The 23,566-nt window shown below is 37.9% G+C and overlaps 1 protein-coding gene across 3 annotated transcripts in view; it reads right to left on the reverse strand.

Moving 5' to 3' along the window:
* Window positions 1-708: 708 nt before the first annotated feature.
* CDH11 (cadherin 11) overlaps window positions 709-23,566 on the reverse strand; it is a 164,332-nt gene continuing 141,474 nt past the window's right edge. For all 3 annotated transcript variants that reach the window (XM_070063308.1, XM_051846856.2, XM_070063307.1), the window contains 5 exons: window positions 22,984-23,120; window positions 22,030-22,163; window positions 21,679-21,796; window positions 4,280-4,531; window positions 709-2,033 (listed from right to left, as the gene is read on the reverse strand). In XM_070063308.1, the coding sequence (XP_069919409.1) occupies window positions 1,537-2,033; window positions 4,280-4,531; window positions 21,679-21,796; window positions 22,030-22,163; window positions 22,984-23,120 (1,138 nt within the window). In that variant the 3' untranslated portion in view covers window positions 709-1,536. The remainder of the gene's footprint in view (window positions 2,034-4,279; window positions 4,532-21,678; window positions 21,797-22,029; window positions 22,164-22,983; window positions 23,121-23,566) is intronic.

Raw genomic sequence — 23,566 nt, forward strand, 5'->3', positions numbered from 1 at the left:
GCCTTGACCCTCAAAATCCCACATGGTCCCCGCCCTCATCCTGAGCTTATGGTCCGAAGCATATCCTAAAACAGAGGTTTCAAAATGAATTGCCCTTTCTGTTATCAAAACTTAAACGTCCACATTATTTTAAGAGAAGGTAAAAATTACCGGAGGAAAAATGAGCCGTTTTAACTCCCAGAGGTTTAACAATAGCCTGGCAGAGTCTACGTAAGGGAAAACAGAATAATATTGGCATCTGGGGAACATTTATATTTGTGACTCTTCACTCGCTCTAACCCCAAATGCTCAGTGTGGAACATCAAAATCTACACCTTGGAGAGTAAGAGTTCTGATAATTTCATTCCCTCGTGGATCTGTCTCTCATAACCACCAGATGACTGATATATAAGATAAATGCATATTGTACAACACATATTGCAAAATTATAGACGGATCTAGATCTCTGGCATTCTTCTTTTGTAGATGTGTGCCAAGAGAAGCCAGGAGGCCAGCGCTGAGAATGTACCCAAAGAGGCTTTACATGATGTTAACAGAATCTGGTCTGGAAACACATTTGTCAAACATATTTGATTTAAATAAACAACAAAAGCAGCAGACAGACAAAAACAGATCATAAATAGGGTTATTAAAAATCACAATCAAATTAGCAATATAAATGGATCATGAGAAATCCTTGTTTGTCAATGTTAAGAATCAAACCCAGAATTAAAAAAGAATCTGTTTTTTATTTCAAAGGTTGCTTCTTATATTGAAGCTCATATTAAAGCAACAGTACAATGTTCATAAAATATAAGTGTGATGCCGTAACATTTTCTTACATGTCAGAATACTGATATTTGTATGTATACTAAAATAAGAACTTTAAAATTGTACAAATAGATACATTAAAAATGACATAGAAATAGGGCGCTTCTCACTGAAACAAGACAGTTATATCTGGCACGTATTAGTTTAAGATGAAAGTAGAAGCAAAAAGATTTACAAGAATCAGCAGTAACAAGATTGATACTCAAGAGACAATTGTACCTTGTATTGTACATACATTGTATGGGTTTAAGCTGGCTGAATATTATATATTTCAAGTTTAAAAATGCACTACATAGAGAGTGTCCATAGTTTAAGGCGAAATTACAGCTCAGAACTGTTGTCCTTTCTAATTTTGTGGAAGCTTCTTTGACAAATTAAAATAAAAAAAGAAGAAGAAAGACTTAGATGTCCGTAACACATAAACATTTCCCTTCATTGTGAGTTCTCCATTGGACTTCTCCTTCACATAGGTATTTTGTATGCCAAGTGGTTTTTCTCCAGTGAAGCTGATAAACAACTTCAGTATTAGCCTTTTTGTGAGAAAAGGTACTTCACAGTATTTACCACTTTGATGTCCTTGCAGTGAGATTAAAGGTATCCTCTCTGTAAAACTTTGCTTGTTTTAAATGAGCCTTTCCTTGATTTAAAAAAATACCTGTTTACACATCTTCTAGATTCTTGAGAATGCCAGACACAGTTCTTAAGGCCAAATTTGTATCGTTATTGTTAAGAATCGTCATCAAAAGTGTCTTTGGAACCATACAAGTCTGCTAGTTTCTTAAAACGAGGTCCCCAGTTCTGTAGATAGTCATAGTCCAAATCTGAATCTGTGGTGGCAGACTCTAAGGAGCTCAGGGACCCGGCCACTGAGCCCCGACCTTCATAGCCATAGATTTGGATGGAGTCATAGGGAGGGGCGGTGGGGTCGTTATCTGCCTCCTGTATTCTCGTGTTGATGAAGTCGTCCACATCCACGCTGTTGGGTGCTGGCCGGAGGCCAGGTCGAGGCATGTACTGATACTCGGGCTTTATGTCTTTTCGAGGGATAAATCCGTTGATGCCATCGGGATTCTGAAGGGTGGCGATGTCAAAGGCTTCTGTGTCTTCCTCCCCACCCCCTTCATCATCATAGGTAATGATGTTCTCACGAACATCTTCTTCCTCAAAAACGATGAGCGGTTCTTTCTTTTGCCTTCTTAGAGTCACAAACAGTACTACGATGACTATAGGGAAAGAAAAAGGAGTGAGTACACATTAAGGAGGATCATGCTGGGTTCTGTTCCCGGAGGAAATGTGCGTGCAGTAAACCATGACACACTTCATACCTGGAACCACTATAAGCAGTAAGAAAGAGCTTGGCCTGGACTCTCCAAAGACAGATGTGTGGAACTGACCTCCACCTGGCTCCTCCTCTGCAAATGCTGTGCTGAGAATATAACATCTAACTGCTTGGCAGGAAGGAGCTTTGAACCTGTGAATGAATCCTGACACTAGCAGGAAGTCATCTTCCTAAGAACTAGGAATATTTTCAACATGTTCTCTGCAGTCTCTTAAAAATGGCGAAAGCCAGTTCCAATGTGTAAAGGAAGACAGTTGCCTTTCCAAAGGTCAAGGATGAGAACTTTCAGATAATTCAGGACCCACCTTCCTGTACGAGGTGATGGCTTAGCTTCTGACCAGAGACCTGGGGAACAGCATTGAGCCTACTCGATCTTAACAAGAAATGTCACTGTAAGGGTGGGTGACTCTACTCGGACCACTACATAGGAAAGGAGACATTCATGAAGACTTCTAGAACGTCTTCTCCTATTACTTTAAGGGAGGGAAACAGCATCAGCTGAAACCCCAGGTGCAGCTTCCCTGAGCAGGGAATTGCATTCAGGTTGGGCCATCTTGAGGAGTGAGCAGAGTCATTTAAAAGGAAAGCTCAGGCCCCATTTAATTCTTTATCAATACCCTCTGCACTCCACTGCCCCCAAGTGGCGTCCATGATGTTCCATTAGAAGACTCTGCTATAGCCTCAGCAAGTCTGAAGAAACAACATGGCTGTGGCTGACTTTGGCAAGTGGATTGAGAGGTCCTCTGGGTCCATGGTCGCTCTGAGATGCAAGGATGGGTGGGAGCAGAGGGGGAGAACGGGGCGAGCGTGCACTTGCCTTGGACTTTCTGATGTTCTAGAACTCTGTGCCTTGTTCTTGGCAGTACCTCCAAGTACCCACTCCTCATTTTCTCTTCCTCGTGGACTTGTTTCCTATCATGGACAAGGCTATTGGCAGCTGCTCCACATATGCACTTGGCCCTGCTCTTCCTATCATCGTAACATTTATCACATGGTTTACACATCAGTTTCTTTTGCTATTCATTCCACATGGCTCTTCATATTCTGTTCCTTCTGCATGTAATATCCATCTGTGCCAACCCCTTTCCTCCGTTGGAAAGCTTTTCCAGCATCAAACATATACGTCACAAAAGATGTCTCTGATCTCCCCGGCAATGTCAGGTGCTTTCTACTGTGTGTCTGCACCACCCTTCTGCACCACTTTTTGTTCATAACCCAATCACATCACTCAGCATGTGCTTCTGTGTATTTGTCCATGCAAATTTGCCTCAACAGACTGCAAACTTATTCAGCACAGAGGTCTTTTATAGATATCTTTATCTCCCAAGCCTAACATAGGGGCAGGTACCCAGATGATACTCAATAATTATTGTTGAGACGAACTCACTGGTCCCTTTATAGAGTTGTGCCCCATTCATTTACCCAATGGGGAAGTAAGGATTGTAGGGAAAAAACAGGTTTGATGCCAGGCTTACTTGGTTTTGAAGACTGGTTTTGTCATTCACTACTCTTGAGACATTGGAACAAATGATATAATCTTCCTGACATGGTTGATGCCATTACTATCAGTACAGAGCAGAACACAGATGTGATGGAAGTGAGCAAGGGCGATCCTTAACTTGCATAGGCGGGAACTGACTCCCAGCGGTCCCCACTTGCTGAAGCAAGCACACAGATATTACATAAGATAATCGGAGGAAAGGTCAAGGCCCAGCTACAGTCAGAGGGACTCTCACCCAGAGCCTTAAATCCTCCATGGGATGGTGACTCTTTGCTTCTGTCTAACTTGAGGGAGACAAAACTCTTGCTAATAAACTAGGTGTCTACCTAAATGTCTCATCCATAAAACCTTTTCTACTGCCCTTGCAGCAGAAGCACCACATGGCTTCTGCGACACAGTACGGTGATGCGTAGCTATGTACTTATCCAAACCTTCTCTTGATGCTGCTAGAACTGCTTGTTAAATTAACTGCTCTCCTTATTATACTAGAAAATGCCCTAGAGCAGGCATGCCCTTTTCTTGTCTTGAACTGGATCCACAGGACACAGCCTGGTCCTCTAACCAGCCTGTACTTGAGAAACAGACATTTCAAGGACACAGATCTGCAGGTGGCCCTGAAGATCCCTTACCCAAGAGAATGACGATGCAGGCAAGGATGGCGATCAGTGCCCCGGTGCTCAGGCCGGCATTCAGGATATAAGCCTCGGCATTACAAGAGAGCAGCGCCCCATTCACGTCGCAGCCACAGACTTTGATGGTGAGGGTGTTGGTGCTACTCATGGGTGGGATCCCACCGTCACTGATGACTATGGGCAGGAGATACAAATCCTGCTTCTGCCGACTGAACCCTCCGCGCCGGGCGTAGACTCCTGCAGTGTTATCTGTTGGAAAAGAGGAATAGCTGTGCTCTGATATCAAGACCATACAAATCACACTTGCATTCAGCCTGGCACCTTTGAGGGCACTTTTCCCATCACAAAGACCAACAACCACGATCTTCCTCATTTGTTCTTTGATCTAAGTATCTATAGAAGACACCATCACGTGGCATGACAGGACTACAAGGCAATTTCTTTGCTTTTTGGAACAAAATTCAAAAATCAGCTCTTTTTTGTTTGGTCAACACCAAATGCCATCATTGCCAATCTCATCATACCATGTGGTGGTCCGGTACTGTTCCATCCACCAAATGCCACAAGAAAGCAGGAACTTCAGCTACACACACTGTGTTAGCAAAAGATATGATTGAACATTTAAGTGAGTATGAGGAAAAAAAAAAACAGAAAAAAAGCCTTTAACATGTTCATACTTTCCCTTCTTCAAGACGAGGCTTTTGTAATTTTTTCTGTGTGTGTGTGTGTGAGTGTGTGTGTCTGTTGTCGTTGTTGAAAAAATTCCAAATTTACCTTTGCTCCTAACCAAACTATCAGCACACTAACGAGTCCAAAAGGCAATATCTTCTTTAAAGAGGAAATGCTTCATAACCTTTGGAGCAGATTTATTGTGTCATTGAAATCCAAACACCATCAGCCCTTCTATGAAACATGTCACCCCTTCTACTTAACACGATTCTCCATTTTGTCTGCTGCTCACAGAGCACAACCTACTCTATAAAGTGGACCACCAAGCACGTCCTCAACTACCCTTGATCTTGCCTTCCTGGCTCCCTTCTTGCCTTTTCCCCCATGGACCAGTTCAGCCCCATGAACACAACTCACTTCCATTGCCCAAGCACTCTGTGCTCTTCCATGTGCCTTGCATTTTTACCTATTGCTCTCCTGATTTTTTTTAAATGTCGTTCATCATGACATTTGAAATTCTCAAGTCTCAAGATGGAATGCAAAAATCACCTCTTCAGGAAGGCGTTTTTAGACAACTCCCATCACCTATCTCCTTGGTGACCCATTGCACTGTACGTTCCAGTAGAAATAAGTCTCCCACTCTTCTGTCATTATTTGTTGATATAACCACATTGACCTCTATGAGACTGTGAACTTCTTGAGAACAGGGGATTTTATCTGATTCGTTTCAGTCTCTGCGGTGCCAGACACACAGCAGACATTCAATAAATATTTGTTGAACAAATGGTACAACTGTGTTCTGGGGAAGGTTTAACCACAATTCCAGATGTTGGCTTTCATGTATTTCTCAATCTTTTGTAACCTCTGCCCCCAAAATACTTCCTCATCATGTTTTCTCTAACAGCCAAAAACGTTTTTCCAGGATGTATTTTCAGAGGAGAGGGAAAGCACATGGATATTTTAAAACAGTAGAATTTTTTAATATGTCCCATAAAATATGCATTTATCTACCCAGTGACCATCTGCTATGCCCTCTTTTTTGGTTAAGAATATCAATGTACAACAATATGAATATTATGACCAACATCATGACAAAATTGTTGGCAGGCGTTAAATAGGCTGACAGTACATGGATCAGCTTCTGTAGTGGGAAACAACGTTTTTGACCCAAAATGAAATTGATATACTTTAGGTTCAAGAAAATGTAACTTTCTCCCCTTATTCCCTGTGACATTCTACACACACACACACACACACACACACACAAATACATGTAATTGAAGAAATTTGTGGAAAATGGAATTAAAAGATAAATTTTACTGCAATTTTTTTTTGAAATTCATGCATAAATGGGGTTTTCAAATAGTTCACAAAAAGTGCATATTATGAAAAAAATGCATGGAATTCAACATTGATTTGCACCAAAATAAAGTTCTTGTTTTAAATGCATTTTCCATGATCTTTTTCAAATGCCGTCTACATGAGTCAGTTTCACTTAAGGATAAGAAGATGTCCTGAGCATTGTGGAAGGGAAGCTGTGCACAGTCATTGGCTTTGGTAAGACAGTGAGAGATTCACTGCCAACATCTCCACCAAAATAAGGCAGAACAGCCAGCCTCATATCTATATTTTCTGAAGTCTGCATGATTGGCATATATTGTTCCTGTCACTGGAGGAAATATATAGATATACCATAAAAAGTGGTTTAAAATATGAGCAAACTAGTCAAACAAAATTTAAGTGAGAATTTTATCACTTGATTGTTTTTCCTATTCCAGGCTACACCATTATTCCATACTAAGCAATTATTAAACAATTTACATAGACATAATAAATCATCTTGAAACACATTATTTTTCTTCTTACAAATTGTTTTGTGTTCAAATAAGATTTTCACAAATTCAAAGTTATAAAATATGTATACTTCCATTTTAGTGATCTGAAATGTCTTAGTACTATCATGATTAAAAATGAAGGTTAAAAATTTAAAGTAGAAAAGCAAATTAATTAAATTGTTTGCTCAAATACAACTTTCTTACATGGATGACATTCTCAGTAGATCATTTACTTAGCTAAACGATCAGGTCCTACTCTGTTCCCATGGTCTAATGGTTGGAGGGAATTTGGACAGAGTGTTTTTGCTTTTATAAACTTATGGGAGCCATAACTTAAAATCTATTCTTCAAAGCGTCATCTATGCAAGACTGTACCTCCAGATCACTGCAGGTCAGCCTACAGATGAAGATAACTGAAAATCAAATACTAATGGCCAGGAACAGGGCAGGAGCATGTGAATCCAAGATGTTTCATATAACAGCCGAGTCCTCTTAGACACACTGCAACTACTCCATAAAGGCTCATCAAAGTCTCTGAGTGATAGATCAGTGAAGCTCAAAACCCTTTAAAAAAAATCTGCTCCGGTAAAATATGTTTGACACATGAATTTTAAAATCAGCTCAAGAGGTGGAGAAGAGAGACTCAGGGTCTCTTCCAGAGATATTAATTATATGCTTTAGAATGAGTCATTTTCCCATCGAGAGCCACACTTGCTCATTATTATAATCTGCTTTATTTTTAACTGACACACAAAAACTGCATATATTTATGTTGCAGTTCAAGTATACATTATGCAATCCCCAATCAGGATAGCCATATATACACACTTCATTTCAAACATTTAATATTTCTTTATGGTGAAAACATTTAAAATCTTTCCTTATCCACCATGCTTTCTAGAGATGATACTGGAACTAAACAACACGGCAAAAGCCAGTGGTTGTTCTCTGTGCAGTGCTTCCGAAGGGATTCCTTCTACCAGATAACTGAGCACTCAGTCCTGAAAGCCTCAGGGATAGTGTACTGGTGAAAGTGCTAGGTTAGCAGACATGACTAACAAACTGCTAACACATGGATGGCCTCTGGCACTTGACTTAGTAAAATATTCCCCCTTCAGATTCAAGTTCTCCAGCAGCAGTGAGGAAGGCACGAGCTTTCTTTAAGGAGGGGCATTACTTTTCTGTTGATTGTATTTTGATTGAAGCATACTTATACACGTTTACGAGGAACAATGTGATGTCTTGATGTATGTATACAATGTTTGGTGATCAAGCTAGAATTATTAGCATATCCATCACTTCAGATACTTATCATTTCTTTGTAGTGAGAATATTAAACACAGGAAAGACCTTCCCGAGGATTCAGTATCAGGTATCCTGGCTTTGATGGTCTTTCTTGTGATCCACTCTGGTTAACCACCAAGGTTATTCACAACAGTCATGAACATTATGAAAAAGCAATCTAGACACACAAGTAAAAGTCGAAGCAAACTAACAAGAATGAAACCCTTTACTAGGAACCAATTTTGCATCTTAAGTTTTACTACAGATATTTTTTGACCTAAATTATTTTAAGTATCCATTCACTCCCCATCTCTCTTTGAGAAGGTTCCCTTACTTTGAGCATACGAGGGGACCACAAAAGGTTCATGGAAAAATGAAATTAAAATATCAGTTTATTTTGGTGAAAAATTTTTTTCTGAATTCTACACATAGTTTTTTTTTCCCATAATACTCATTTTCTATGAACTTTTGCAGCACTTTTCTATACATTATTCAAGTTAACGGATGGCCCAAGAAACAAAGAAATTTAATGAGACGGATTTCTAGGGAATTGTCTGATTGGCTCTACAATTGATAAGATGAATAAAAAAAAGCACACATAAATATTGTAAAAATTTGCAACAGCAGATTCCTCAAATCATTCTTCCATATAAAGACTTGAAAGGAGCAAACCACTTGCTTCTTGGGTTCAAACAGACCTTAATTTGAATCTTGAGTGTTCTAAGTATTAATTGTCTGACATTACACCTATTAAGTAAACTTCTTGAGTTTTGAGATCCTCATCTGGTAAACTTAATTTTTAGGGTTTTATTTGTCTCTGTTCCTAAAGGTACTTGGCACAGTGCCAGCCTGTTGGAGATGCTCAGTAAATATTAATTCTTTTCTGGAAGCTCTCTTCTTCGAGCAGTAGACTAATGAGGAAGAGAAACTTTTTGGCAAAGAGAGGAAAGTGAATTCTTGGAAATGTTGCTGCAGCTTTGAATGCAATTGCCAACACAGAAGGACTTGTCATCCAGAGGTAAGAAAATAGTTCACTCTCTTCAGTCCTGGGCAACACATTTACAATGATATGAAATGTTTTCCAAGCACCTCAGTTTTTCATCTTGACACTCAGTATTCTCATCCCTGGACAGACATGTAACCAGTTCTATTTTTCCCCACTAGGCAAAAATTTGCAAGCGAGGTCATTAATTCTAATGTATGTCGTGCACAAATTGTAGTGTTTCTATTAATGAAAAAATAAATTCAGATTTCAAATTTCATTACTGCAATCTGGACTCCTAATCACATTCTGTTTTTACCTGCGCACATTATCATTATGCTAACAAAATGTAAATGTTCCTGGTAATGATTGTCTCCATGGAACCAGTTTGGGGATGCAAATATAAGGATCATGATGATGATGCTGGCCAGTGCAGGGATACATAGCATTTGACATTACAAGGTAATGCAGAAATTGCTCTTGATAATTAGACTGCATTGGGAGCCAATCTTGCATAAAACAATAACAATTGGGAGCAGAGCAAGATGGGCAAAATATAGTCATAGACCCTGCTTATTAAAAACTTAGAAATAACAAGGACTTCAGTGAAGGACTAGTGCATTCTTCTCTCACCATGATGTCACAAGACAACATTGACCTGTTACATTGAGGACATTAATCACTCCTGCAGTTTCCCTAAAGCTCTTAAGATGTTCTTCCTTGCATCCTCAGAAACTAAAGGGTTCCCATCGCTTTGAAGCTGATTGGAGTCACTTCAGCCTCTGAAGACAGGTTACAGGTTATGTCTGTTTGGAGTTCTCAGGAGACTACTGAAGATTTGGAGAATCTAGGCTAAGCCTTCCTCTCAGGAGATACTTCGTTCATTCCTGACCCAAATCTACATACTCTACTATTTTTCGCTCAAACCTCAGAGACTAAGTACATCTATTTAATCTACAAAAGCTTCTACATCTGTTCTCTTCTCATTAAAGTGATTCTTAATTCAATACTCCATAATTTGGAATAGTATTTCCAAATTTTCCCTATAAATTTATATGATGCATTACATCAAGTATTGCAGCAGCGAACAGATAGTATAGCCACATGTTTGTTTTATGTGGGCATAAAATTCTAACCAAAACTCCAGACTGAAGGAGTCATTTGAAGGAAGTCAGTATGTGACATTTTAACTTAATAAAATTGGAAACAGAAAAGGGAAAGGAGCCAATCATAAAACAAGAAAAATACAGAGTCATCTTTTGTATCCCAGGTGTGGCTTATTCAATGGGCCAAATTCACTGCAGTACTAATTTCATTGAGCCTCTGCTTCAACAACATCTGTCTCAGGACAGCTCCAAACTACTTCTGTCCTGGAAAACAAAGTCAAACTCTGGAGGAAACAGCCCCATATGCTGGAAACAACAGGTAGTTATCCAGTCATGAGCAGAATAACCTTTCTTAAAAACTTTTTTCCTCTGAGTCCATTCCACTTTCCCTGTTATGATGGCAAGAGTTGTCTCATGATAATGGACATGCACACACACACATGCACACACACACACACATACACACACCCGGGGCTTCAAAAAGTTCATGGAAAATGCGCATTATCCTAATTCCATTTTGTATACACTTTTAAAATTATCCTCAACTATGTGTGCACTCGTGAATAAATCAATAATTTAAATATGTGTGTGCACTTCTCAGAAGTCTTAGTGAGGGCTGAAGCTTTAGTAATTTCAAAAAGATACATGATACACAATTAACAATGACATCATTTGAATGTATAATCATCTAGACATCTTTTATACTCATTTCAGTGTGTGCACACTGAATTTTAATGCTTGATGCCAGTGTTTTGCATCCTCAATCTAAGGAACTTTGTACATTTAGAAGTGTTTCTTGTGTTGACAGAATGAATGGCTGAATGATATTCCTTCTGACACATCTCACATCAATCTGGCCTTTTGAAAAAGTCACATTTTACAAATGTGTTAGCTTATAATCAATATCCCTCTCCATCATCTCATATAAAACAACTGATTTATTTATTTGAAAGAGAGAAAGAAAGAGAGTCAGAGACAGCAAGAGAATAAATAAATGGATCTCATATGCTGGTTCATTCCTGGAACAACTGCAAGAGCCCATTACCAGGACTGGGAACTCAAATCACGTCTCCTACATTGTGCCAAGGATTCAACTGCTTAAGCCACCACCATTGTTCCCCAGAATCTGTGTTGGCAGAAACCTAGAGTCAGGAGCTAGAGCAGAGAATTGAATTAAGAACTCTGATGTGGAACATGAATGTCTTAGCCAGTGTCTCAACTGCTGGGTCAAACATCTCCTCCTTACTCCTCACTCTTGAACCTAAACCGATCAATGTTGCCCGTATTTATTTTGTGGACATTGCTCCTGATAAGTATCCTCATCTTTTCATGTTATTCTTATTTTCTTATTACTTATATTGAGTTAGACTCAACTGAGCAACATTTATTGAGCTATTGAGCTGTGAATGTGGGCAAACCTGTTCTTTAATACTTTTACATAATTATCTCAAGGAATTTTTCCAACTACATTCAGAAAATAGAATGGTCCTTATTTTATTGGAAAATAACTGAAGAATAAATAAGGAAGCCATTCTTACAATAACATAAAAATATAAACAAGAGTAGGAGTCAAACTCCTCTAGGTTTCATTATATTTTATTGTCACAGAGCTGATCTTGGAATACTGATATTATTGCATGTCAGTAAAGCTAGTTCTTTTTTATCAAACTTCCTCAACATCATTGGTTATATGAATGAACTCCATTATAACTTAGAGCTAGAGCCAAACAGACTCAGGTTCTACCTTAAAGAATAGCTCTTAGAAGATTAAGAATTTTAATGCAGAGAGACACATAAAAAAATCAAAGGCAATAATTTAACACTGCTTTTCCACAGTTGTTACATATTCACATAAGTATTCACACATGTGCATGCACACACACACACACACACATACACACCCACCCTTCAAAAATAAAGCAATGTGCAGGAGGCAAAAAGTAATTCATTATTTTCCTGATATTTTGGAATGAAAGAAATGTTACAATGCTTCCATCCTATAATAGATAAGCTTTAATATTCTAATGGAAAAGATCGGTTGCCTCAAGATCCTGAAAGCTAAAGTGTTTCCCAACTGAATTAAGGAGATACACACTACCAAGGGAGGGGGTGATCACCTTCTCTCAATTAGGACCTTTCGTATCGTGGGATCTGCAAAGTAAAAATGCAATCATGAAGAGCATGGTAGGAAGAATGGTCCGTGTGCATGTGTGTGAAATTCAGGCATATACATATGAGGCATCTAAGTTGGTACTGTTTGCATTAATAGAATTTCCATTATGATATTTGATCATATTTCCTTCAATCAACTTTCCCTTCGGTGCACTCTGAAAATAATTTTCTCCTTGGTGGTAGGGAACAAGGGAGAAAAGAACACACTGACTATGGATTTCTTTTTAGTGTAAGACAAAGAAAAGTATCAAGGAATTCAGTAGGATACAGGCAATTGCAGTCATTAAGGTAGTTGTTAACTCAGACCAGAAGAAAACTTGAACGGTCTCCATCAGTCAAGATCCATTTCTTTTTTGTTGTTGTTGTGTACAAGAAGCGGGTCCCCCGAAGAATGGTGTTCTTTGTGTGACAAACTGCAGCAATGAATTTCAGGCAGAAAAGGAACATAATTATTTACACAAGTGAAAATGGCAGGGCATTGAAATACATCTGCCATTTTGATCTGCCAACAAAGCATCTTCCATATTGGAGCAATTAAGGGGAAAAATTTGTTCCACACAAATCTGTTTGGCTGTCTTTAAATTGTAAAAGTGAAAAATCAGAAGCATATTTGGAAGCTATTTGATGCTGCTCATAAAAAAAAGGAAATATTCTTAGTTTAGGGGGAAAAGATGGAAAGAAACAAGGACATTTGCCAAGTGGTTTAATCACAGAGAATCTGTCTTGGCTATTCTTACTTAGTCAACCTGACTTTCCACGAAAATATCATTTGCTTGTTTGTTTTTTGTCTTTTTAAATAGTACAAACTTAATTATGACTACATCAAAGCTCATATGATCAACAACTTGGTCCATCTTGGGTAAAATTATACCTGCAAAAATATATCTGAAGGTCATCTCTTCCTAGTTTTCAACCACAGGCATTCATATAACTTTGTGGAAGGCAACAAATGCATGGATGGAAGGGATGGATGATGGAACATTGACTTCCTCAGCACATTCTAGCATAGAAAGAGGTGGTGTTGTTTTCAGCCTGTAGATTATTTCTTATGATAATCATTTTCCCATATAATTCATTCCTGGGATTGCTGAAAACCATTATATGGTATGAAGTTTTTCCTACCTACCATTCATTCACACGTTCCGTAAACCTTTTTATGTCAGTATTGGGATACTACCTCACGCAGCTCATCTTCTACTGGGAAACAGATGGGGAATGCATATTTAGAATGTAGAGTGGAAAGAAAATTAAGAGAAGTTACTACAATGTTCTGAGAGCACAAGGAAACAACAAGGCTTCAGCTAAGGGACAATCTCATTTATTTTGAGAGTTTAAGCAGGAGGAATAGGTGGGGGAAAGATATCCCAAGTGGAACAAAAGTAGGCACAGGTGGGAAGATGATATATATTGAGACAATGGACATTATTGGGAGTTTCTGGGGCTTAGTGTTTAAAGTAACAAGAGAAAGGAAATGAGAGAGGCGAAGTGCACAGGGGCAGATCATGGAATATCTTGTTCACCAAGCTATGAAATTTCAGTTAAATCCATAGGAAATGGAGAGTCAGAGATTTGTGAAAAAGAGGGCTTCCTTAAGTATGTTTATTAGTGAAGACTGAGAGAAATGGGGGCAAAACTGGGCAAAAGTCCACTGTTGGGAGACCACTACCTAGTCACAGCTTCTCTGTTGATACTTTGTAATAATCAGTCCCAGCAGTGGCTGTGCTTCATAATGTAACTGATTTTGCTAGAGATGCTTTTGGAAACTCCCTGACATCAAGGAATAGGACTTATTCAGTGTTACAGCACAACATTTAGGACATTTCCTGGCACATAGTACATGACAACAGCCAACCTTTCCGTGATTATGGGAGATAGAGAGAAGATATTATGACAAGGGAACTGGAAAATACCTAGTTTTTGTAAAAGATATATTGATACTAAAAATAAGGAAGAAACATCAAAGGTAGGGAAGTCGAATGAAATAGGGATCGTGCTTGCTTCATGATGTATAAGGGGATACTCTTTTAATTTGCTGACTTGAGAATCTTGATATTTTTATAAGAGGCTTATTGCAAGTTCTTAACATTTCCCTACACTGTCCAAATAATAGAGAAGTGTTCTAATAGCCAGTTATTCCCAAGATAGGATAAACCTCCCACTTCAGTAGAGATGAGCATTGTAAAATGTGCATCTGTGGAGTTCTGGGATCCAACTGTAGTGGGAGCTTTTGGCATTTCAATGTCTTTTTTCTTAAAGTAGTAACTCAACTCATGAATTAAAAATGGTATAATAATTGACTTTTTTTAAAAAGTAGTAATAAGATCAATTACATGTCAAATATTCAGGAACAAAGATCAGAATTTTTCTCCTTTTAAAGATGAAGAGCAAAGTGAAGCATTTAATCACTAAGGCTTGTCCTTTTTTCTGTAGTTTAACAAATGATTATTTGGAATAAGAAGTTTGGAAATTAAAATTATAAGGTTCCCTATTAGGATATTTCAATTTACTTCATCAAATCATGTATACACACTTACGTATGTGTGAAATGAATGACAACATGATAGGAGAGAAAGGAGAGGTGGGAGGAATTAGGATCACTTTGTCATCCTAAGACACTTGGACCACCCATAAAGCAACGTCATGTTATTTGAAAGTGAATTGGATTTGCTGTAAAAGGGTATGTAAGCCTTTAGGACAGCCAATAGAAAAAGTACAAAAAGGAAACATAAGTGATACACTAAGAAAGGAGAGGACATGGAATTGTGTAAAATATTCAATTGAAATCACAACAGCCAGAAAAATACAAATTATAAATTAAAACTACACAAGAGCATCCAAAATATAAAGTAGCTAGTCATAACTTTATAATAAATGCATAGAATTAAAATCAAAACAGCTGGAAAGCACTCCTGATAGAAATAAAGGAACTGATTCAAAGGAAAGTCAGGCCACCTTTCTGGAAAGAAAGAATATTTTAAAATTTTAGTTCTTAAATTAACACATAAATTTTAGGAAAACCCAATAAAATTCATAAACATATTTACCAGGAACCTGAAAAATAATTCTAATTCACATCTGGAGGAAAAAGAAATTAAAAGATAGAAAACAGTGATAAAATGAGACTAATGATAAAAAACCATGTCAGGTTTTAATATCTATATGCAACCATTAAGGAAAGATATGATACTAGCACTAGTATCAGAATAGACAAAATGAGAAAAATAGAAAACCTGAAAACAGTAATCATATGTCATGCAGAATAAAGACTGTATAAAAAAGCAGCTGGAAACAACTGATTCTTTCATAAATGATGCTTATGAAATGGTCAACAAATGGGAGATGTATAATTTATATAAATAAAAGACTGAAATGGGAAAAATACATAATAGGAAGAAAAACAGATAAGTATTGATAAATACTTCAGATGAGGGAAGTGTTGCTAAGGATAATATGAAATACAGAAAAACTGACACAAAAAGTGCAACATCTCCACTTAACAGCATAATGAGAACTGAAAGGACATACATGTAGTAGATATGAAGGTCAAAGATTAATAACTCAAATAGATGAACAGATTTTACAACTAAGTTACAAACTGAACATATATAACTTAAGAAATGGGCAAAGGCTGGGGTTGGTGTCATGGTACAGAGGGTTAAGCCATCAACTGTGACACAACAATCCCATATCAGCAATGCTTCGAGTCCCAGCTGCTCCACTTTCCATCCAGCTGCCTGCTAATACACCTGGGAAAGCAGAGGAAGATGGCCCAAGTCCTTGGTCCCCTGCCACCCATCTAGGAGACCCAGACAGAGGCTCCTGGCTTCAGCTTGGCCCAGCCTTACCCATTGTAGCCATCTGGGGAAATGAGCGAACAGATGGAAGATATCTCTCTATCTCTCTCAAATCTGCTTTTCAAATAAAACAAATATTTAAGATAAAAAAGAAATAAACAGGGAAAAGCCATGTAAAGTCAATCCATGAGTGTAAAAAGGAAAAAAAAGAAGTAACTAATACTTATTAGAAGCACCTCACTTTACTAAAAATGAAAAGAACTGGAATTTTAAAATGTTATTAATTTTCAATTTTCAACTTCTTAGTGATTAAAAAGTAATATTGCTTAGAATTTGATTGGATGTCAGAAAAGGGGACCTCATTATAAATTAACATAATACTTTATTGACAATATGTTTCTGATCTAGTAATTCCACTTTAGAAATTTATCCTAAAAGAATAATCAGGTAATTGGCAAAGGTGTATGAAAATAATGTATTTACACACAATACCAACTAATATTTTACATCTTTATGGTGGCAGCCAGGAAGATAATCAAAAAACATTGCCATAAATATATTAATGCATTAAATGTGTATGCCACGGGGCAGGCATTTAGCTCAGGGGTTAAGACTATAGAATCTCCTATCAGACTGCCTGACTTCAAGTTCCTGCTTTTCTTCTGTTTCAACTTTCTGCTAACACACACCGTATATGGAAGCTGGTGAGGGCTCAAACACTTGGGTTCTTATCGCCAGCATGGAAGACAAGGCTGGAGGTCTGGGCTCCTGGCTTTGGTCTGGCCCAGTTCTGGCTGTTGCAGGTATTTGAAGAGCTAAGGAGCAGATGGAAGACATCTCTCTCTCTCAGTCAGTGTTTCTCCTCTCTGTCTGTCTTTCCTTATTGCTGTGCCTTTGAAATAAATAAAAGTAAGTAAAATTGGAAACTGGAAACTGCATATAGATTATGAAGATGGAAAACAATGGACATGCATTGTACAACTGCATTTCTTTAGAGAAAGAAATATATGCAAAGAAAAGCTCTGGAAGGATACACCAAACAGCAGTGATTATTTCTGGGTAGTATATTATTAAGTTGTTTTATTATACTTTAATCTTATTTTTGCTTGTTTGTATTTTCTAATTTTCCTACAAGGAATATGCATTAATTATGCAATAGAATAATATTATAAAATTCTTTGCAAATATATTTTACTACAATCATTATGGCTGTGATTAAAATGGAAATTGAAGTAGTTTGCCCTTCTCTGTTTTCACTTACTCTGAAATCCTAGATTGATTAACAGAATTTCAGAATTTTTCTCTTCTGAGGATTATTATTATTTGACTATAGGGCAAACAAAAGCTTTTTAAAGATCATTAACTAGAAAAGACATGAGCTTTACATGCACTGTATAGTGTGTTTATGCACCAGACAGTATCCTAAAAATACTCCAACTTAGTTTTTTAAATTTACTGGCAGGGTAAGTAACCCTGGGCAATTCAGTGACCCTGCTGATGTCTCAGACTCTTGCCTCATTTGAAAATGGGATAAAAATAAACCACAGGCCCACCTACGGGTCTGTTTGAAAAATTAGGCAAAACAATAGCTCTCAAAAGGTTTATAAACCAGTGAAGAGCTAAGATAGGAAAATGGTTATGCCAGGTCTTTTTTATTCTTGCATGTTTCAATATATTATTTGTTTCTGAGCTTTTAAACATGCCATAAGTCTGGCATTTTCAAATTAAATCTATCTTAAAACCTGGGTGGACTTGTTAGCACTTCAAACAGCCAAACAGTACCATTCCTGATATTAATCGCCAAAGATGGACTTAAATGTTAACAGTCATCCAGTGTTCTACTTTCCTGTTGCCTGCTGAGTTTACTTTGCATTTGAAGTTGTACAATGAAGTAAGATAAAAATGCAATAAAAGGCTTAGATGAATTAAGATGGCTTTTCTTCTTATATTTTTAAAGATGCTGAATGCTTATGCTGAGTTTAGGCAAACACAATCCTGATTATTTACTCGGCATAATGGAAGTAAACACTCAAGGAGAAAGCAACTTGATGCTTTTGCTCAGCATGATATTAACCATTATCTCATGTTTTCTATGGAAAACAGTCTCAGTTGAGAAATTTGGTAACTCAGTGGGCTATTAATAGGATGTGGAATGTGATTACTCCTTTTGGATTACTTCAATATGTAATTACTTTTAGGAGCTAATAGAAAGAAACTCTATTAAATGATAATTATAGGACTGTATTTGTTTTAAGGTTCTGTAATAGCTCTAAACATGAGAGTTTTTATTAATGGTTTGCCATAGTTAATAAAGTATTTTTTTAAAAAAACTTGCAATTCCCTACTAAAGTAGTAGTTCAATAGCAGGAGTCTTCTCGTTAGGGAGAGAGTGGGAGAGGTAGATTGAACTATGACTTGACTAATCCATAGTAAAACAAGCCCCTTGAAAACAGACGCATCTTGGAATTATTGGGATAAGGGAAAATACTTATACCCTCCTCGAGAACAATGTCTTAGTATAATGTTTTCAGAGGTTACCAGCAAGTAAACAAGATTACAGATACAAAGAGAAAGAAGATGAGGCCAGTGATGGACAGGAAAATTGGCAAGGTGAGGGAGTCTAATAAAGCCAGGTGTTTACAGGAGGTGTCCTATAATGAATATGGATACTGCTGAGAGTATAATCAGGTTCATGTGCTAGGAACTTGGTTTTGGGGTGCTGTTACTGGAAGGTGGTGTGGACCTTTAAGAGGTAGGGCCTAGTGGGAGGCCCTTGTGTTAACCGGGACATTCTTCCAAGGGAATCACGGGACCCCATTCAGCTCTGTCCCGCTGCTCCTTCAAGATGCAGTCACCTGCTTGCTTCTGCACCCACTGCCACCATTGCTACCTGGACTGCGAAGTGTGACGCAGTCAAGGGGTGGCCCCTGGAGAGCCTGTGCTTTGTCATTTGGACTTGGAGCCTCCAAAACCATGAGCTAAATACACCTCTTCTTCTTCTTAACTATCCCATGTCAAGTCTTTCATTGTAGTTATGTGACATTAATGCACACTTCACATGTGAGTTGGAGGTTATGACACATAGATGAAAGTTTTAGAATATTTGAGAGAATAGATAACGACATCTTCTCCAGATGTTGTGCTTAGGAAACAAGAAAATCTGTGAAAGTTCTCAGCACATAGGAAACACTCGAAGTGTAGATATTTAAGGTCACTCGATCCACTCTGTCCTTTTACAGACAAGAAAACCACTGCCAAGAGAGGAGAGGCCAACACAATATTGTCCACAAGTGAAGGGTTAAATAAACAGTGTTCATATCCTAGCTCTGCCACTCAATTGTAGGGCTTTGGACAAGAAACTTAGCTTCTCTGTACTCTACTTCCTCATCAGTTAAGAGGTATACTCATAGCATCAACTTCATGGGATTATCAATGAGGAGTAAATGAATCAATGTTTATAAAACACTTAGAATTCACTTGGTACATAGTAAGTACTAAATAAGTATTTGTTAAATAAGCCAATAAAATTATAAAGAGTAACAAAAAGAAAATGGATAATACATAAGATTCATACACAAGATGTATGTGAGAATACATGCATTTTGTGTACAATTGAAAAAAGCACCTCAATGTTGATAAAACTGAATATAGTACAAAATAGATTGTTACAAGCATTTCTTCAGCAAAAACAAATGACCTAATTCTATGCTGGGGCAGTACAGAAGTCTATCATGGATTAGAAATTAACTTGAGAAGCAGAAACTCCAAAGTGAGAAAGGGATCCTCATGAGCTCAAATACAAATGTACACATATCTTAGAAAGCATTATGCTACCTTGTTCAGTTTAGTTCAATACCCTCTTACTAAATGCTCCCTACCTGCCAAAGTTTTCTTTTTTAAAAATTCACTATTAAAAAGGAAATTTTTGTACTACTTATGTGTACCACCCCAGATGTGGGTGCTTCTGGTTGAGAAGTGCCTACACACCTTAGGGCTTTGCAGAGTTATCTCTTGAAGTGGTTTGGCTCAATGTGTACATTAAGCCAGCAGGTTCAAGAAAAATTTTAGCTGAAATACAAAATTAAAGAACACTGATTCATGTTTCCATTTAAAAATAACAGGGTTCATTTACAAAGCAAATCATGGGTTATTTGGTAGGGCTCCTTTAAAACTCATGGCTCTACATAGAACTGCCCTCATGCCTCAGCTCTTAAGAGCAAATTCATTGTATTAAGGAAGATTTGGAGGAGAAAAGCTTTGTAACACAGTGTCACTGTGTGTGGCTTGGCCCATAATAAAACACTCAGATCAGTGCAAAAACTACTAGAGTATGTCAAATTGTGTCCCCTTAAAACCCAGGCAGTGTGGGGAACACTTCTCTGTTTGTCATCAACACTGTAAATTACAATGGCTAAGCCTGTGGCATACAGCCTCTGAATGCCTGGGAGTGAAACGAAGGTCTAACTTCTGGTTTGGAGTATGTCACCCAATAGTGCTATGCCTCATTTTCCCCATCTGTAAAACGGGAATGATACTAATAATGCTTACTGAGAGTGTTACTAAGGTAACCAAGGGACAAAGTATGTGAAGGATCCTGTCATGGTGCTCGGAATATAGCATCAATGACAGTAGCAACAGTTATAGGGAATCTAATAAACAAAACTTAATAGATTTAGTTTAGGTTAGGTTCCCGTAATCCTATTCTGAGTCACTGGGAAAGTACATAACTAGTACATAACTAGCATGGGGCTAATGAAAACCCTTCTCGGCAGAAAGCCCTCCTTTTATTTCCATGCTAAACGATGGCATTTGTCTCCTGTTTTTACAGGACTGCATTGTCACGGGCTTATGTGGATAGTGTTGAATAAAGAATAATGAAAGAGCAAAAATAGAATCACAAGATTTCTTCCTTGTCCCTGAATCTCCCACCATCTTTGTCCAGGGACTGTATCCATATGAGCCTACGTAACAAAGAGATCTCCTTCAAAAATCTGCAAGTCCAGCACCTTCCTGACTCATGAAATGAGGAGCAGGCATAATATATACTTTTATAATTTTGAGAATGATTTAAAAATGCTTTGTGTCATATCTTCATGCAGCAATTCTGCAACTACCCTTGGGTATGAAGCTATGTACTTAGCCACAATGCAGTAGCACCATGCATGGAAGGGAAGGCCAGCTGCAAAATTACATTGCCTTACAAAGTTGAGATAATCTCTTTTAATACATCATTTCATATCAATATTCATAAGACCATGCTCTCCACCCCCAAGGATTTACCAATCTCTTAAAAAAAAGATAAATGGAGTTGTTTGCATATTGACCCTGTAATCTTCCCCACTTGGTTTTCCCACTGCTTCATGAATATCAAAATCAATAAAAAATATGTATCAAGTCAGCCCACAAGTCAAAATAGAAGTGGCGTTATCATTTCTTGTTTGTTCTTCAACAGGAAGGCATTATTAAGATTAGTGAAAATATTTGTGCTGTGCAATATAAAAGCCATTTGTTTTCCATTTCTACTTCTCTGAAGCATAGTAACCTTAGTACGAACCTCTGTTGTCTCTGACTGTGAAATTTGGATTGTGAATGATTTCAGGGGGTAGGCTGAAGATAAATCTTGGTCCATTGGCTGTGTCATCCTTGTCATCTGCACTAATTGTAACAATTGGCTGAAAGAGAAAGGTGGCCCATAAATAAATCATGCTGACATTGGCATATCATTTATTCAAAAATTTCTGGCTGGATAAAAGGCCTGATTTTAATTAGAGAATGTAGTTTCAGAGCAAATCTAGGGCTTTGAAACCTCCTTGGGCAGTGAGAGGTATATCCATGTGATGCTCTCAAAGCAAACTCTATTGCCAAATGGACTGCTCACAGCCAGAGGAGGGGAAAGCATCGTTACCTGGTTGGAAAGTGGCTTGGTCTGATCACTCTCACAGATGAAGCCTTCGTAAGGGGCAGCAAACTTGGGAGCATTATCATTCACATCAAGGACCCTAATGGCCACTGGGACTTTGGCTTCTTGGTGCCGGTTGTCTGGGAGGAGAGAATGCAGATAGTGAACAAATGCCGGGTAAGGATTCACATTGGCTCACGTTTACTCTTGGGAGTAAACTCCAGTCATGTATTTGGGCAGTGCAGGGGTAGGTGCTGTTGGTATAAAAGCCATCTAAGGATTGACGTGCACCAATTCAGTGGGAAGGGAATGTCCTGAAAAACAATCAATATTTGACCAGCACAAACTATACTACATTGTCAACTCCACTAAGCACTCTGTAGCCTTGCAATGGAACCTGGCTGTCCCAGAGAACAGTTGATCATAGTGGTTCTCAAAGTGGGATCCCCAGAGCAGCATCTGAGAACTTGGAAACGGGAATTCTCAAGTTCCCACACTAGATCTACCAAATCACAGGCTCTGGAAATGGGACTCAGACGTTTCTGCTATAAAAAGCCAACCATGAGATGTGTGAAAAGCTTCATGAAAGGACCAAGTTTGAGAACCATTGGTCTACAGATAAATAAGAATCTACAAGTCTTGGCTCTAAGCTTACTCCCCTGGGTTCAAGAAAACCTAGTGAAAGGATGGAGTGGGAAATCCTTCAATCCTTCAATAATGGTGCTGCCTTTCAACTATCTGTTGTCTTGCCCAGCCTGTACCCAATTCTGGTAAACATAATGAAGACATCTCTATTTACCTATATATCTTCCTAAATAGGTAAGCAAAAATAATATTAATGACCGAAAAATATTTTTAAGACTAAAAAGTATCTATTTCAGCTATTTCAGGATGTAGAGAGAGACTGAAGGATTAGTATTTGGTCAAATAGAATCAAAACCCTTAGGAGACAGTGCTTACGGATTTCTGCTGCAAAGACAGAGATGTTGAGCCAGGCGGTTTCCTCTCTATCCAGAGGTTTCGTAGTTTTAATAAAACCATCCTCTGGATTAATAGTGAAAAACCTGTCGAGGTCAGTATGACGATCGATTGAATACCTAAGCAGAATGCAAATGAGGCAATTAGACCAAGACATTGGCAGCAGCTTAATATTTGAATACTTTCTCCTTGCTATATTTAAAGCAACTTCTTCAATGAATCACTTGAGCTAGGTTTTCTTTTTAATCAAATTTACTTTTCAAACTTTGTACATGAATCTATTACAGAAATAATTTTTGCCACACTGGAATTCTTTATTCAGTACAATGAATGAAAGAACTATTTAGCATATTTGATTGAGAAGTATAATAACATGTTGTATATTTCTCCATATTTACTACAATCACCCATCTTCTGAATATTTATGAAATTGCGTTTGGGAAGCATTTGCCTTGCTCCCAAACTACTCAGAAAGTCACAAATGTTTCAAACCTTTGCCAGATTTTTGCATATGAAATATTAAGTAAGTTCAAGTTTATCTAAATTTATCATCAAGAATCACTTA

Source organism: Oryctolagus cuniculus, chromosome 18 (genome assembly GCF_964237555.1).
Source record: "Oryctolagus cuniculus chromosome 18, mOryCun1.1, whole genome shotgun sequence".
NCBI lineage: Eukaryota > Metazoa > Chordata > Mammalia > Lagomorpha > Leporidae > Oryctolagus > Oryctolagus cuniculus.